Source organism: Pezoporus occidentalis, unplaced genomic scaffold, assembly GCF_034315485.1.
Source record: "Pezoporus occidentalis ecotype Australia unplaced genomic scaffold, CSIRO_AGI_Poc_V1 ctg93, whole genome shotgun sequence".
NCBI lineage: Eukaryota > Metazoa > Chordata > Aves > Psittaciformes > Psittacidae > Pezoporus > Pezoporus occidentalis.
Window position 1 is genome coordinate 4,968,855 of NW_026916294.1, and position 17,709 is coordinate 4,986,563.

At 39.4% G+C, this 17,709-nt stretch overlaps 1 protein-coding gene across 7 annotated transcripts in view; it reads right to left on the reverse strand.

The window, feature by feature from the left end:
- Nucleotides 1-17,709, reverse strand: part of LCLAT1 (lysocardiolipin acyltransferase 1) — a 118,650-nt gene that overhangs the window by 65,409 nt on the left and 35,532 nt on the right. For 4 of the 7 annotated variants that reach the window (XM_062605834.1, XM_062605831.1, XM_062605830.1 and 1 more), the window contains 2 exons: nucleotides 12,182-12,350; nucleotides 9,090-9,288 (listed from right to left, as the gene is read on the reverse strand). In XM_062605834.1, the coding sequence (XP_062461818.1) occupies nucleotides 9,090-9,288; nucleotides 12,182-12,350 (368 nt within the window). Of the gene's footprint in view, nucleotides 1-8,855; nucleotides 8,989-9,089; nucleotides 9,289-12,181; nucleotides 12,351-17,709 lie in introns of those variants that run through there. The other 3 variants (XM_062605835.1, XM_062605836.1, XM_062605837.1) reach the window with 2 other exon arrangements.

The following is a 17,709-nucleotide window of genomic DNA, read 5'->3' on the forward strand; positions in this document are numbered from 1 at the left end:
GGTGAGACATTGGCACAGGATCCCCAGAGAAGCTGTGGCTGCCCCATCCCTGGCAGTGTTCAAGGCCAGGTCGGACAGGGCTTGGAGCAACCTGGTCTAGTGGAAGGTGTCCCTGCCTGTGGCATGGAGTTGGAACTGGATGAGCTTTAAGGTCCTTTCCAGCTCAAACCATTCTACTATACCTCATCTGAAACCAAATTCATAGACACAGCAAAGGAACAAATCCCTCTAAGTAGAAAAAGAGATGCCTTGTACTGTACCATGTACAACTCTGAAATGGGACAGAAAAGAAAAATATAGAAAGATTAGGAAAGTTGTGCTGTGGTTTTGGTGCTTTCCAGTCATTCTTACCTCTCAGCCCAGACCTTCTGCATGCACCCTAGGCACTACACCTAAATTAGTTTATGCAAAACCTGTATTGTGCAAAACCAATTTATTGTGTGGCATCACACATCACACCTGAATTATTCAGCCATTGCATTCTCATTGGGACAGAATCCATAGGCAGAAAGAAGAGAAACAAGAAGCAAAGTAAAAGCCTGCTGATAACTTCCTTGGTCAGCAGCTCCTTAGGAAGAGTTGATTTTGGTCTATAACTGAGGAAGCATGGAAAAAAAAACATCACTGCCATTTCCCATCCTCTCCCCTACCTTTCTTCATGCAGCACAAGGCTTTAAATTACATGGAAACTTGCATATAAACTCTTCCTAGCAATCATTCTTTTACAGCACTGTGAACATCCAACTACAAACACCTTTAGCTACCAAGAAAGCTGCTAGGGTGACTCATATTTGACCTGACTGCACCTCTTAAAGCAGAGGATATAGTGCAGAAGTTTCCCATTCCTGTCCTAAGTGTTGGTGTTCTATATATGCTATGAAATATTAAACAGAGGCAGTAATGTAATGACAGTAGTGTGTCAGGAAAGAGGAAGAAAGAAGGGAAGGGAGCTGGGAGGCATTCTGTTTTTAAAAATAAACAACAGGTTTGATTTTCTCACCTTTTCAACAGATAACATCCAGTGTCCTGGAAGAACTATTCTATCTTTAAGTGTATATCTAATCAGACAAAACAGTCCTGACTGCTCAAATAAGAACAGATTATCTAACACCTCGATGACTAATAGTAAAGGGCCCAGGTTTTCCTTCCCACGTAGCCCAGCACAGGACACTGAACTAAACTATTTTACCATCTATGACAGCAGAAGGATCTTCCACATTTTGCTCAAGCTTCAAGGTCTCCAGTGAAAGGCAACAAAAATGATGAATTACTGCCTTCAACCAAAGCTGTGAATCAAGCACTGATGGGGAAAAATGTCTGCTGTTTACAAGCCTCACCACCCCACCAGATTCAAGCAGGAGAGGAAACCCAGCACAGGCTTGCAGACGCATGCCTTTGAACAAAGCAAAAGCAACTCTTCCTTTGATTTCCATTCCACAGCGGGCCTGCATTGTGCTGCTGGAAAAACAACACGTAACAAGTCTGAGGCATGATGTGGGATCCAAATTCGAACTCAGAGGGAAATGGGGAGAATTCAGTAAAGCAATGGGCAAAATGAAAGGTTTTGCTAATCAGCAAGATTTCTGAACAAGCAGCAGAAGGAAACACCTTCCCACATGCAGCCTGCAGTGAGACATCGCGTGCAGTTCAGTATTAAGCTTAGGTCAACATACTGTTCAACAAAAGCAATTATATTTTGCTCTTTTTGCACAGCATTTTTGGTCGTCTAAAAGCTCCTGGGCAACAAGAATTTTTCCTAGCAAAGGCAACATTTACTTGATGGCGGAAAAACGGTTGCCTTTTGATTTGCAGGTTCTTGAGAAATGATTGATTACAAAAACACAGAGAAACAGTGAAGCTAAAGAAATCATAATAATGCAAATCAATTCCTTTGCTAAAACAATCTTCTTGTAGGAGCTGACATTTTGGATAAATAACATCACTTGGAAGAGTACACAGAAAGCCTCACACCGCACAGCTCCTGCTCAAGACTGCAAAACAGCAGTGCAAAAACCTACCAGGTAGAGTAACTAGTCACCCTGACCCTTAAATCAACTTTTCAGAGCTGCAAAAGCAGCTTCAAATCTCCAGTGACATGCTAATGATACGTATTCTGTCAGGACATAACACAGCAAAAAATCACACTCACACACAAAAAAAGCCTGTTAGTGAACAAGAGAAATGTGCTGTACAGGTGCATTTCCTTCCTAGCCTTGGGGATAAAGCAAATTATAGCTCATGCAGGTTGAGAATTTGCAGCATTGTACTAAAAATGGTAGCTGCAAGCATACAGCTTTTAAAGTCTAAGACCCTGCACTTCTGTTTTCCTCACCCCAAACTCCTTCAAAAGAAAGTAACACTAAACCTGAAATTTCTTAAGTGTGTTTTCATTGCAGGGGTGACCTGGGGGTAAGTAGATACTAAGGATGGAAGTGGCAATGAATAAAAGAGAGAAAGAGATAAGTTATGCAAAGAAAGCGGTTGGTTTTGTATCACAATTTTATGTATATTTCCATAAGCATTTCAGAAATTAGATGTTCCCCAAAAAGTCCTGCCTCTGTAAGAGGCTGTATTGAAAGCAATGACACATCAAGAAAATGGTATCTATGTATTCCCTATAGCAATGTAACAAAACAGCTAACAATACTATCCCCCCACACGCAAACAAATAGAAACAAGTAGGAAAGTAGGAGGTCTAACTATGGGATTTCACTCTTATTCATCCCCCTTTCACTTCATTCATCCTCCCTCTTTTCTTCGACTGCATCATTCACTGGTTTTGCATAGCATTTTCTTGGTCAAAAATACAAGCATTATTCAGTGTGCCTGTATTCAACAGCAGCCTGGTCCTGATCATGGCTTTTGAGGCAACAGGGAACCAGACATCTAGGCTTAATAAGGGAAATCACATGGAAGTGCAGAAGCCCACTACAGACAAATAATTGGGGCCATTAACAATTTGTTATGGTAAGTGTTTTGCTGCATAAAATACCCACAAGACAATAACCACACAATTCTTAATGTTTCTTATTTCAAAGATCCGCAGGTATTGGAAAGATGTTAGCACACAGAAAATCACACAGGAAGCCAGGGCTTACAGTTAAGTTTTTATCAGTATAGTCTGCTGAGCAGGTTTCTGCAAATTCTCTCAGGATCAGCCATTTAACTGTGGGGTAGGTTTGGGTTTTGTTCTCCTAGATAGTTTTAGGTCTAATAACGAAAATTAAAAGATTTTCTTTAATTTGGTGTAATGGTTTGAATGCAGAAACTAGGAAAATAAAATAAAAAAGCTTCTTGAAAGACTCTTGTAGAGCACAATCTGTGCTTCTGGCATGCTTTTGTTAAACCATGCTCATTTCCAATAATGCAGTTAATAGGAGTATAATAAATTGAACAGCTACCATCTGAGGTAATGAATTCTTTGAGCAAATTACAAACCTAGCTAAGAGATAAAATCCACAAATACAGATTCACAGTAGCACTCCCAATTTTACAGTAAAACATCTGATTCAGTCTATCTTTTCCCTTTAGGCTGAATCTTCACTATGAGGTGCTGAGGCACTGGCACAGGTTGCCCAGAGAAGCTGTGGCTGCCCCACCCCTGGAATTGTTCAAGGCCAGGTTTGATAAGCCTTTAAGCAATCTGGTCTAGTGAAAGGTGTCCCCTGATATGGACAATCAGAATAATACAAGATCAGTAAAACCTACAGCAAACTAAAGCAGAGGCTTGAACCTCTGGATGACCAGAAAGTTGCTGTTTCTAATGCATTTTTAAAATTCACCAATGCAGTGAAACAGCACATGAAGAATCACAAAGAAACAAAAAGATTTGTCTTGCTCAATGTGTACCTAAAGTTAAGCCCCACGTCATTGCAGAATCTCCAAAGGCAGAAAGGAAACAACCTCTGGCTGTTAGTTCACAGGGAAGCCCTATGAAACAGAGCAAGTCTCTGCCATGGATGTGTTATCTTCACTATACGTTATTTCTTCTGCAGCCCTGCATCCTCTTGAGATGCTCTATCTCTTTATGACGGGACCACAAAACTAACTCAGCCTGATACACTGATCTGTACAGATGCTGCATAACCTACTGATACCATCAAAGGAATGTAGGTTGGGAAAACATGCCACCTTAATTCTTCTGTTATTTGTTCTGTGAGTTTGGACAAAACAACCGCTCCATCACCTGTCAGTTATAATATGGGGAGAATGAGAAAGGATAGCATCCAAAATCACTCTTCTGATGGGCATGTTGGAGGGACAAAGGAGGTGGAGAGAAAATGGAGTCCTTATCATACAGAAAGCATAAGGAAAGTTTTAATGAAGGTTGGGAGAGGGTTTGGTTGTTTGGGGGCTTTTCTCCCCCTCCCAGACAGAGGCAGGAGAATTTCTGTAGTATACTTCTGAAAATATTCCTATTATGCCTTTTCTGGAAGAGCCAAGCTGGGAAACAGGCACCTGAGCCTTTTCTTATCCATAAAAAAATGCACGTAGAATTACAACCAAATTAAACTGTATTTTTGCTTCCAAGTAATAATCCTTTCCTCACACTTAAACCTTCTTCAAGAGAGTCTTCACTGTGAACAACTGTTAGCATAACAATTGTTCTTTCCGTTAAAGAGCATGCTTTTCAACTTCCACTTCAAAATCACGTAGGATAACAACTCTAAGGTAATTAAAGTCTGGCAGCTCATAATTGAATTGCTAGAAGACAAAATGTCACAGCTCCTCAAAACTCGCATTCCAGCCTATTTTAACATAACAAAGACACTCAAGGCATGAGCTCTACTAGAAAGTTCAGTAGGTTACAATTTTGATTTTTTTAAACCAATCTGCTCTATTGATAAAGATCTGAATGCAAATCCAGCTATAACCTGAACAAAGATGCTTTATGCTGAAGTATTTATACCCCTGCCTATGGAAGTAGCTGCAGCAGCACAAACACTTCCATGCCAATATAAATGCACAGATTCCCTGTAGTGTGCTGCTTTAACGATACTCCAGTTAAATGCTAAAATTTTCTAGGCTTAGCAACACCAATATTTTACTTCAGGGGAGCTGATCCATCACAGTTGTCGGTGTGCATGCTCTTAGCCCATGGCCAAGGCAGGATCATTTGAGTTGTTTTGCTTTGCTTCATTGAAAACTAAGGTGACTCAAATTACTTTGAATTTGCTTCAGGCGAAGCTTGCACACATGGACAGCTATAATGGATCAACTGAACTGCAGTAACAGATTGGTGAGGTTAAGGCCAGCACTGAAACAGAGCACAAGTCCTTTATATTTTTTCCCTCCCTGGCACTTTGAGCAAGAAACAAACCTAACTTGAGCCTTTGAGAGCTACTACGACCAGACAAGCAAAAAAACAACAACTAAAACATACCTACACCTTGCAGTGTAATCTTCTAGATCAATGTTAGCTACAGAATAACTTGAATTCAGAGATGAAGATCTGGACAGTTACTCAGTTATCTTTGCTTCTAAATACTCCGCAGTATACCAGCAACCTGGTTTAGTGAAAGGTGTCCCTGCCCATGGCAGGGGCTTGAAACTGGATGATAGTTAAGGTCCCTTCTAACCTAAACCATCTTATGATTCTTTGATCTCTATTTCCACTGGTTCATATCACAAGACTTTTACAAATGAAACTAAGAAGCAAAATAAAAAAAAGAGAAAGAATGCAACTGTTTCCTAGCCATTAACGGGTCATCTGACACTACTGTGTGCGTCCCTTGGTACCTACTCGACCAGTATGTATCCCATACTGCATGCTGAACACAACTGCACCATCATCTGCATCACTTCCAGTGCTACACCTTCTTAATTGAGACTACACGAGAGTACAAGTTGTAGGTATCTATTACAAGTATGGTAGAGAAATCCTGGCTTGTCAGACTACTCAGGAAACTGTCAATGCCATTAGAAATTCTCCTTGAAAACTGACACTGCAGAATGTGTCAGTAGTTCCTGATGATGTCAGATGAGAAACTGCAGCAACAGCTATGAGCAGAGCAGTGCTCCCTTGAGACACCAACTTTGGCAAGTTGGACTGAAACACTGCAAGAATGTATCTGAAATTGAGATTACTGAAACATAATACCTCTTTTTGAAAACTTTACTGGCCAAAGCCACAGTTCCAGGAAGAGAGGACCATCTGTTTTTCTTTGGACTTCTTATTTTAAGGCTCACCTTTAATCAATTTAAAGTATTTTCATACACTGGAATACAAAGAATTAATAACTTAAGAACTAGATAAATGACTCAGTGAGACTCCTTGAAATACTGACTCCTCCAATTTTAATTATCATTAACTAGAAAATAACTGCCTACTTGTAACACAGGCTTATTAAATCTGATACCCTTATACTTTTAACCTACAAAAGGGGCAACAAGGACTCCGGATCTATTTCCATGACAAGCTTTGCTCTTCACCTATCTTATATACCACTTGGATGAGTATAATCTCTCATAGGCCTATTTTTACATCCCAAATGAGAAAGTACTTACGACAACAAAGGTGCTATGCTTAATACTAGCCAGGTTTTCAGAATTGGGGAAATGAAAGCGTTGCATTATAAACCTTATCTCACACATAATTTGAAACTAACTGCTTGTTAAAAAACAAAAAGCCTTTGAAATATCAGAAAAAAAAGGGACTGAGAGCAATACACTATATTTTTTAAAGTATTTCTCAAAACCAAAGCAAAATTACCATTAAGCTACATCTAGCGAATAGATGAATATATCCATAATCCTGTACTTTCGACTATGTGCAACTAATTCATATAAATATGTGAGAAGATGCAACTGAAAGACATGATGAAAGTAGATGGTTTAATTTCCACAAATATTACACCTTAAACAAGCAACATCTCAAGATCAATTATAGTAAGTATCTAGTTGATTTCCAAGTTATCTTCTCGCTTTTACAAGCTCATAAAACAAACAAAACTTTCACGTAAGAAACACAAAACAATTAAAAAAACCCCAAAACTAAATCTGACAAACAGCTATGAAAGGTCTATCACATAGCATAGCAGAGATAAGCAGGAGAAATTCTACTCTTACCTATGAGATTCAGGGTTGTCCTCTTTAGACACCATCCTCTACTATATCACTGCCCTACCAAACTGCATATCGTCATCTTCTTCCAGCAATCTTAATTTAATCTAAGAGTCTCCAACTATCCCCTGATTATGTGGCTATAGGGAATACTTTATTTTTGCAAGAACCTGGCACCCAAAACACAGCCTGACTGAACACAGACATGTATTTCTAAGGCCTCTTTTTAGATACACTATGATAGAAGAGAAGCTGATCATTCACAATTTTAGGCATCAAATTATGGCTTGAGTGAAGGATGTTGTTTAGTTTAATTCCCTTCCTGTGATTAATAGCACAACATTAACAGTTTACTAAAAAATAAGCTGTAATTCACAACATTGCAACCAAAATACTCAAAGCCTATATATTGTGGAGGGTACTTAGGGATTTGGCAAAATAACAGTGGATTATAACACTAGAGATCCAGGCACCTACTCTACTGCCAGAAATTACAATCCTATAGCACAGACACCAGGAGTAAATGTCTACCATCACAGCCCACAAAGTGAAGCATGAGCCCAGAATTTCATTAGCACCTTAAGCTACTCTGTCAGACTGAACAAAGATGGCATTGTAGTCTGCTAACACTTGTCTGCTACAGCTCCATCTGCCTGAGCCTACTCATCAAGTCTAGCCGATGTGCTCAGTTTATGCAAAGAAATGAGAATTAGAGGGAAAAAAAGTATAATAAAATCAACCTTTAAATAACTCCTAACAGCCTTTCAGGATACAAATTTTGTCAAGCATAACGTAGCATCCAAGTTCCTGGAGCTGAACTTTCAGTTTCATTAAAGGTATTAACAAGCATACATACAAATGTTTTCTTACAAACAAAATATATGCTACTTTCAAAGAGATAAACCTGTGAACCTTCCAGCCAATACTCCTGATTGCATCTTCCATCACTACTTTAAAAGCTGCATGTGAAGCACATTCCAGAAAGGATTTCAAAACATCTCTGCTGCATTATACAGCTAAAACATTTCTCTAAATATGTATTTCCTCATTACCTGTAATGTTAAAAGAAATGGCTTTTGTCAAGTAAAACTAACCCTAATGTTTGTCTGCTACGGAAAGGAAAGTATGTTACCTAGTTGCTGCTCCTACTCAAGAGGACTAAAGGCTGAGCAAGTGAGTGCAATAACAGCACAAAAGTAAGAGAGCTTCTTGGTATGGAATCTTGCCAAAATGATCTGTTCTGATAAATGGCCTGACAAAAGGGAACCATAAATAAAGTTACTCTTTTGACATCATAAAGTTGATGCATATCCTACCCAAGCTAGTTTTGTATAAAACAGCAAATAAATCTAAGAGAGAAAAAGAAGGCAGAGAGATGCTTTTATTTCAGCTAAGTCTGCCTATTTATTCAGAAATCATTTGAACATCAATTGTTGGCCTATCTGAAACGATTTCTCCGAGCATATGCAACTCAGATCCATTTCCAGCCTACACCATTATAAATACTGATTATTTCATATCCTGTACAGCATATTTTACGTAACCAAGTTCAATTTAAAACTACAGTTATTAAAATGAACCATCAACTCTGCAATTGCCTACAGGGCTTTTCGGTTTTTATAAATCTTCTCAATAGTATCAATTTGATAATGAAGAAAGAGGCTTGATGAGAACATTTGCAACATGGGGTGAAACAGCATCAAAACACAGAGTTGAAAGAGACTTTGAAAAGACTCAAAAATCTGCAAACTTTTGACAAATGTTTTCAGTACATAAAGCAGAAATATTTTTACCTATAAGCAAACAGCAGCACATGTAGTATCTTTAAAAAGAAATGCTTAAGTATGAAGTCCAGGTGTCCTCTGGGAGATCTATGGTTTAATCGTTCAATATGCCCCATATTGTGCACAATTTGCTTTTAAAGTACTGAAACAGAATTTAAACCTAGGTTATTTAACAGGACATGAACACTGCTAGTCAAAATTTAAACACATTTTCCCTTCAAATGAAAGGGTGTAGCAACCTACCAAATCCCGGAATGCTTTTGAGACTGGATTTGAGACAGATTTTTTCAAGTCTGAGGTAGCTGTATCGTAGCAGGCAGTTCCACAGGAACATCCAGTCCATTCGTGTGCGATGGTTCATGATAATGACACTCCTTTCTCCAGGAACAAATCCATCACCAGTGACAACCACCTTGGCACCAAACACCATTTCCAGCAAGGCCTAGAAATAATGTCTCAATTTTATGGCTGCACTCCCAGAAGAAAAGCATCAGCCCATCAGCAATAAAAACTCATTTGCATTATTTCACTTATTCACTCCCATAATCACTGGTAAACAAATGTCTGACTGTTTTCTAATAAAGCAAACAGCTTTCCCACAGTAACAGTCAGCTGTTTAATGGAAGAGGAAACAATAATTAAATAGGGCTTCTTAAAAAACACTCTTTTCCAATTATGTCCAACATTAAACTTACCTTTCCTTGGTTTTTCCTGGAATACTATCAAATACGAATAAAAGTAAGGGTATCAGTTATAACTTGGTAGGTAATCTAAGGAGGGACTGGTTGCACAAATAATCTATTGTTCAATACTGGCAGGGCTGGGAAGGCATCAGAAGCTGCCTTGCTTTCTGCTTGGATCCAAATGGTCAGCAGGTTTGTGCTTTACTTCCACCTGCAAAAATAGCTAGAACCTAATGGCACAAAGAGCAGCAGAGAGAGAGAAATCCCAGACAAGCTTGGACACAGTACATTAAAGCAGACCTAGGTCTGTACAGGTCTACACTGCTACCTAGAAACCTGCCTCTACCCCACAACTGGCTGAATGCTAGTGCCTTGCAACCTTTTAAAGCCTAGCCGAAAAATAGTGGAAAGGTCCAAAATCCCAAGAACCAGGTGCAGACAACAGATACTACCTAGAGATAGGACTCAAAGCCCTAAGATCAGGGCCATTGGCAGGATACTGTCCAACCTAGTTAGTGCAGGAAAAGAAATCACCAAAACATGGTTGGACACATAGAGGAATAAACATTTGGCCTTAAGGTACAGAACTTCAAATTACCTCCTTACCTTCTCCTCCTCATTCTTTCTCCAGAAAAAATACAGAAAAAAAGCAAAGTCTGGGGATTTAAACAGAGCTCCAGGAAGTAAAACCACTTTCTATTCTGTTCATATTTCTGTCACCTCTGGGCCACAGAACCTCAAAGAACACACATTTCTCAGTTTAAGTCACCTGTAAAATGGGAATGACATTCTCACAATTGCAAATGGCTTGAGCTCTCAGAATGAAAAGCATTCTATGTGCCAAATATTAATACTATTCATAGCTCACTATAATTCTGGCAAAGGTATTGCTGTCGAGAGTAACTGCGGACAACTGCAAAAGCAGAACAGGCTGTAGAGCTCAAAATGGTAAACAGTTATCTTCTTTTCAGGAAAGAAAGAAGCAGCTTTTTTTCTGATAGTTTAATAAGAATCACATTACATATTTAACATCTACTTAACCATAATAACAAACAGATATCCCGTTCTACATACCCTAGTGCTAGGATAAGCCAAACTAAATTGAAACAGTTAAGACCCACCTCACTGTCCCATCCTACAGACTCTGCTAGAAAGGAAATAGCATGTGGCAGAGGAGTGAGGAAAGTAGAAGTTCCTTTCTTACACCACAGAGGTCAGGGTCAGAGTTTCCCTGTTGGAGTTCAACTGGTCTAACATTAGTTTATTGTCTGCAGACACAAACCCAAGTACTGCTTCTCCTACCAATGGAATAGTATAAGGGGAGAAAACTAATACAGACAAGGTCTGAGCCTCAAAACGGTTGGGTGCAAAATCTTTTTTAGACCTCTTTCCTGAACCTAAATTCCCAAGATCCTTACAAAACAATCTTTTTCACAAAAGCATTCAAATTATTTTGGTTTAGGTCCAGTGTGGGCTGAAATCAAACTTCTGGACAACAAATGTTATCACAAACTAGTTGCAATGATCCAGAATTATAAAGCTCAGGCAGCCAATCAGATAGAAGACCGGTATCTGATTTTGGGATTTGCAATTTTAGAAGAACTGGGACACAAACAGTGAAAGAGTCAATCTATGACACTATCACTACTCAGCTAAATTTCATCATCACAGGAACTAACAATCCCTCTATTCCCTTTATGGGTAATTATTTCTTCCCTCCTAATTTCATTGCATTTAGTAATGGTGAAAAGGACAAAAGTTTTAGAACAGGAAACAGCTCACATCCCTTTTAAACCACACAAGACAGAAACAGAGAAAGTAAATTATTTGATACGTAATAAAAATAAAACTTTATGACATAAGAGATGTATTTCTGCACACCAACATAGCATTTTACTTCCTAGAAAGTTAAACAAATCTTTAAAGGCCTAATGGAACAAAGTCCCTTTGTTTTCAGAGGATGGATGAAGAGACAGATCCCATTCATACTGCCTTTCCTCAGGAACAATTCAGGGAAGGGCTTTGTTATTGGTTTCCAATATATATTGCCGGAAATATATATTGGTATATTTCTCCTATACCTATAAAGTTGATGCACTATAAGTGAGGAAGACATCATTTCTAGGGGCAGCTCTTCTTCAGCTGAAATCATTTGCTCTAATTCAACTACAAGGACTAAATTCTAAGAGGGATTAAGTAAGAGAATAGTGAAGATCAGCAACAGTGTACCAGGCAGTGAGTAATTTTCCTAATTAGATAGTTGGAGCACACTTGAAAGGAATAGTTTGTTAGACTATTCATTTAGGAAGTATGTAATGTTAAAAAGTCATCCTGCTTCCTAGTGCTTCACCTACACCCCTCTGATCAGCATCTAACTGACACTGGATGGAGATGTCACAACAAGGCCTTTTCAAGAGTACTATTAAGACATGGTATTAGCTTACATTTACATTTAAATTAAAACTGTTAAAGAAGAGGGGGACAATCTCCATCACTGAGCTAAAACCTAAGTCTCCACAGTTAGTAAGTGTATTAAGGTCCGTTTTAACAAAAGCATGGAAAGAAAACAACTATTAAACGTGTAAGTGAGCAAACTAAATCGTGGTATTACAAACAGTTGCCCAGAACTTGACTCATCACACTGAAACTTACCACTGGGAGCGTGAGCCAAGTGGCCACAATGGAATCGGTGATCCAGCGATACCAGGCTGGTGAGATAAACATCAAAGGTAGAAAAGGACCCAGCATGAATATACTTCCAAAAAAACTTCCCAAGAATAGTGTAAGTACAAAGTATATCCCTCTCCATGACACCATGGCTCTGAAAAAAGAAAGTTGGCACTGTGTTAGATAAACTGAAAGTAAATACATAACTCTTCAAGTCCATAAGTCTAGTTTGAGGCAATATTGCTCCTTTTTTTCCCATGGCTAACAACACATGATGACAGTAAACGCAATCAAGATGCTCTACTTCACAAGTAGCAGTAAGAGAATGACTTCATAAACACAGCAATTTGTAAGGAGCAATAGGGTATTAAAGGGATTCATAAAAGTAACAGATACATCATAATTTCCTCCGCTTAGTACACAACGTAGTTCCACTCTAAACTCTTGAGCAAGCCATTTTTGTTATCCAGAGGTATTAACAAGGTATAGAAGAGAATCACAGAATCATAGAATAGTTTATGATAGAAGTGACCTTCAAAGCTTATCTAGTCCAACCCCCTGCAATGAGCAGGGAGATCTTCAACCAGATCACGTTGCCCAGAATCACATCCAGCCTGGCCTTGAACCTCTCCAGGGATGGCGCATCCACCACCTCTCTGGGCAGGATTTTACCACCCTCGTTGTAAAACATTTCTCCCTCACATCCAGCCTGACTCTACCCTCCTTAGTTTAAAACCATCACCCCTCATCCTATCAGAACAGGCCCTGCTAAAAACACCTAAGAACACTTGTTACATGAAACTTTTCAGCCATTATTGTTGTAACTGGCAACACATCAATGTTAGCATTTTCTAAAGACAGGGAACCTTGCTTTTTCTCTTTATCCATTTTGTTTCTTCTTGCTAAACACAGTGTCGCAGAAACTCGTCTTCCCCACCTAACAACACTCTACATGTGACCTCCTTCAGAAACTACTCAAAGCTTGCGAGACTGCTCAACCATTTCAAACACCAGCTCCTTTTCATCTCAGCGGGGCAGGCAAGCAGCGGCTGAAACCTCCCGACCCACCCTGGCTTAGAGAATTTGAGACCTTTTGAAGTCTGTTGTACTTCAACTGCCCTTATCAGTTATTTTCCATCTTACTCCACCAAAAAGCCAATATCCTCTGTTTTTTAAGACAGTAGTCTAGACTGGGAATATTTCAGTGCTACCAGCCAGACTCCCTCATTATAAATTGAAATGTACAGTGCACAGAGCTTCTTAATGCATTATGGCGGAACACTCAGCAATCCTCCAAGCATTTGCAATAGCTACAAGCTTTCACAATTTAGCAACTACTACCAGCTACGACAAAGCAAATGTGGAAATCTCAATTCTCTAGATATGGGCCTAAAAATAGTCTGGTTTCATCTATTTAGGACTCAACCAATTGTTTAGAAGACCAAAGGTTAAGTAGAAGTCACTTTTCAGTCACTTCACTGAATGCCTTTTTTGACAAGCTATTTTAGAAACTGTAAGAGCTCAGATGGACAGGACTTCAAGACAAGCAAAACAGGAAGCTGGTGTTTTTCATTTTAAAATGAGCAATGGAAAAGTAATCCATTAAGCCTTGTGTAATGTAACATACATGATTTATCTCAAGCACGTTTTGTGCAACGTCCATAGCAATAATGTTTGCACAGCAAAGCATTCAGAAGTTGAGAAACGGCAACACTAGTGTTGCTAGCACACCAGTTTTATTCTGCTATTTCGTGTTGACAAGAAAGTAGCTCTATTTTAGGATACTTCTGGGTTTAAACGATTTTCTAAACTGTACATATTTGGAGGAAGGCCAAAAGAAGAGGCCATGCAAATCTGTTAATGTAAGAAAGACACAGCGAGCTGCATTTAGCCCAACTCCTGCAGCACAGCAACAAATAAAGCAGCACTAAACACAAATGTCTGCTGATACCTATATCAGAAATATTTTACCACAATGAAATCGGAATTCAAACAAATACACATTATTCACATCCTGGAGCACAGGGCACTCTCTTTCCTGCCAAAAAGCAGGAACTAAATAACCAGCTGTCTACATACGCACACACTAATCAATTCTGACATATCAAGGGATCCTTGAAGAGCACTGCACTGAAGGAACAATGATCCAACTGCCTTCTTGTGTTTGTTACTGCAAACCTGTGCGTGGAAAGTCCAAAATAAAAGTAGCAGAGGACAAAAGAAAATAAAACAGAGGACAGGAAATATAGAAAGGGCAAAGAAAAGCATTAGTTGCAGCAGCCCTAGAAGAAAAGGCCTTCTCCTGACAAATCAAGATTTGAGACCTACTGCAAAAGGCAGCAGGGAGGATTAAAATTCAATGTGTTTGATCTAATCAAGCTCTTTTTGAGGAAATCACACAACAAAACATCTGGGAACACCTACGGAGAGCTTTCAGACAGGTAAAACCCCCTAGCAGACACAGAACATGACTTCATTTAGCTTCAGCAGGCAACTCTGGTCCTCTGTGAGGCTGCTCAGAGCCATTGCTCATGGGGTCAGACACAATGACATTCACCAGACAGACACCCTGGTTCCAAGCAGGTGCTGGACAATGCAGAGGCGCATGTCCTGGCTCCAAACACTTGACTACTGGACACAGGTAACCACAGAGTTAATGCTGGAAGACATCACTCTTTCATCCTCCTTGACTCCTAGGAAAGCAATGTAGGTCACTTAGTCACAGGCTGGGCTCTTCACAGTTTATACTGGTCCCTCCTTCAAGTCATAGCACAGAGCCAAATATTCAAGGAAAAAAAAAACATCTTTTCTCTCTTTTATGTGAAAGACTATTGCAGACTCTTTTTAAGATGAAGGCATCTGAGCTATGAAAAAAAAAACCCAGGGAAGTTCTAAGGTTTCTCTTCTTCAAACAGCACCCAGCACTATTTTCTTTAACATTACAGTACATGCATATATAAATTATACTGCATTCTATTGGGTTAAATTTCTAGACACAAAAGATACCACGTGTGTTAAATCAATGTCATTTATCTTTCTTGCAGCCACATTTAAAAGCGTGATACATACATTTTGCTTATTGCTTATATATAATATAATAAATATTATACAGCTTTACACATATATGTGTGCATTTATCCAAAATAATGGATAGACTTTGTCTCTGAATCACCTCCACCACAATAAAGCACAGAACATGCAAACAGGTATGAGAACAGAAAAAACAACTCCCCCTTCATAAATTTGAGAAAAACTGCAAAATGAGAAAGAAACCTATGATAAAATGAAGAACTTACAGCAGAAAGCCACCATCCAGCTGACCTTCTGGAAACAGTGCTCAGCAAGCTCACTTTAGCAACAAGGTGAAATTGTTAACACACTCAACACATGTGTTTTCCGTTGTGGCTTCACGTGGTGGTGTTAGAGCCCAGGAAACAGGTTACATGATTTAAAATGCATGTCACCTATACATGTCAGTTTAGAAACATTTATATATACACTCTCATTTTCGTCAACAGTCAAGGATGGGTATTCACCACACGATGCTGGGTGTTGGCCACCGCCAGCACAGGCACTGGGGTAGTCAGCGAAAGTCACAGAAGCCTAGAAAGGTTTGGGTTGGAAGGGACTTTAAAGCTCATCCAGTTCCAACCCCCTGCCACCAGCAGAGACACCTTCCACTAGAGCAGGTTGCTCCAAGCCCCAACCAACAAGCTTATTTGGGCCAGGAAAGAGCAGAAGGCTCCAAGTAGCCACACACCCTGCTGAGAAGGAACGCCGTAATGCTGAGGACTGCACAACTGGCATGCAGGATCAGCATTCCTTCCAGGCCAGGCCGGGTTCTGCACACTGGTGTCAACTTGTGTTGGCTGTTTACTGTACGCAGTTTACCATTGTGCCAGCCACCTGAGGAATTCCCAGGCACCTACTACCAAAGACAACAGGGAATGGACTCTATTAGCACCCTTTTGCATCTATCAGCCCCTTAAAACACCTAGCTTAGAATCAAAGTAAATTTACAGATATGTCACCCACCCCAAATATAACATATGCATTCAGCAAGAAAAGTAACAGCTACAAATCAATGCAAAATACAGCAGCTTCAAACATGATGTTAAAAACAACCAAATAATCTCAAAGGGAAAGGAGTACTTAATAAGGACTTGTAAAATGATCTAAAACAAACGTGAAAAATCTCAAACCAAAGAAACTGGGAGATGATTCATGTCGGAGATGAGACACCCAAGAAATTAACTAAAGGATTCAACAGGAAGTCTGACTAAAAGAGCCCAAGCATTTTCAAGGTGCAGAAGTATTCCTTTCCTGCTGCTGACAGCTCTCTCTTCCTAATGCAGTAATCACTCTCAGCACTGGATTTAGCATGTAATACAGCCTTCATGCATCTTAAAGCTACTTTCCATTTGCTGTGTGGGTCAGAGACAGTGAAATTCTTTTAAGATTCAGACTGAAAGCTGCGAACTGTGAGAAAGACAGCACCCTCATACCAGGCTTGTCGTTCTTCATCTATTTAGTGGCAGAACTCCAAGTTATTGGGGTACTGTACTTCACATGTTCTCGTTGCCATAGCAGAAGGGAAACATGCTCCGTCTCCAGGTAACAAGAAACAGTAATTCATAAAATACAATTTTTGTTTCACATTTCAGTTCATTTTAAAAATTCTTGGCTACAACAGGACAAATTGCTTTCCAAATTGGCTGCATTCCTGTAAACTTAACCTTTATTAGAATATTTACTTGAAATTATCTCAGTATTCTAATGCAAACATTTTGTTTGCATAGTAACATAAAGCAGAGGCACCACCATGTGATCAGATTTTGGCTTGTTCTGCTTATCCTATACATGCTTTTATTCCAGGTACAGCTGGAATGACAGACAAACCACAGCTTGTTATGAGGATGATGATTTCAAAAAGTTTTAAACAGCCTGTTCTCTCCAACAAAAGTAGGTTTTCTTCATAACCGTTTCTATGGCTTGTAAACAGGCAAAGGATGCAAAATCATAGAATCATAGAATAGTCAGGGTTGGAAAGGACCTTAAGATCATCAAAGTTCCAACCCCCTGCCATGGGCAGGGACACCTCCCACTAAACCATATCACCCAAGGCTCTGTCCAACCTGGCCTTGAATACCGTCAAGGATGGAGCATTCACAACTTCCTTGGGCAACCCATTCCAGTGCCTCACCACCCTAAAATAAGTTTACTTGGTAAGAAACAACACAAGCTCTAAAATTAAAGGTGTAGAAGTTTCACGGTAGTCAAGACTCACCACACGCTTCACGTTCCCGTAACAGTTCCTGGCTAATTCAAAGTTCTTGTACAAACAGGTTAATTCACCTTCCAGGTTCAACATAAAACAAGATTTAATGCCCAGCATGGAATTAAGCAATAGTACCTGGACAAACAGAGCCAGCTGCTTGATAACTGAAGAGATTTTTAAGCACTGATTTGCAGTGAGCAGATCAGGTTTTATTACACTACTGAAAAAATAAGGA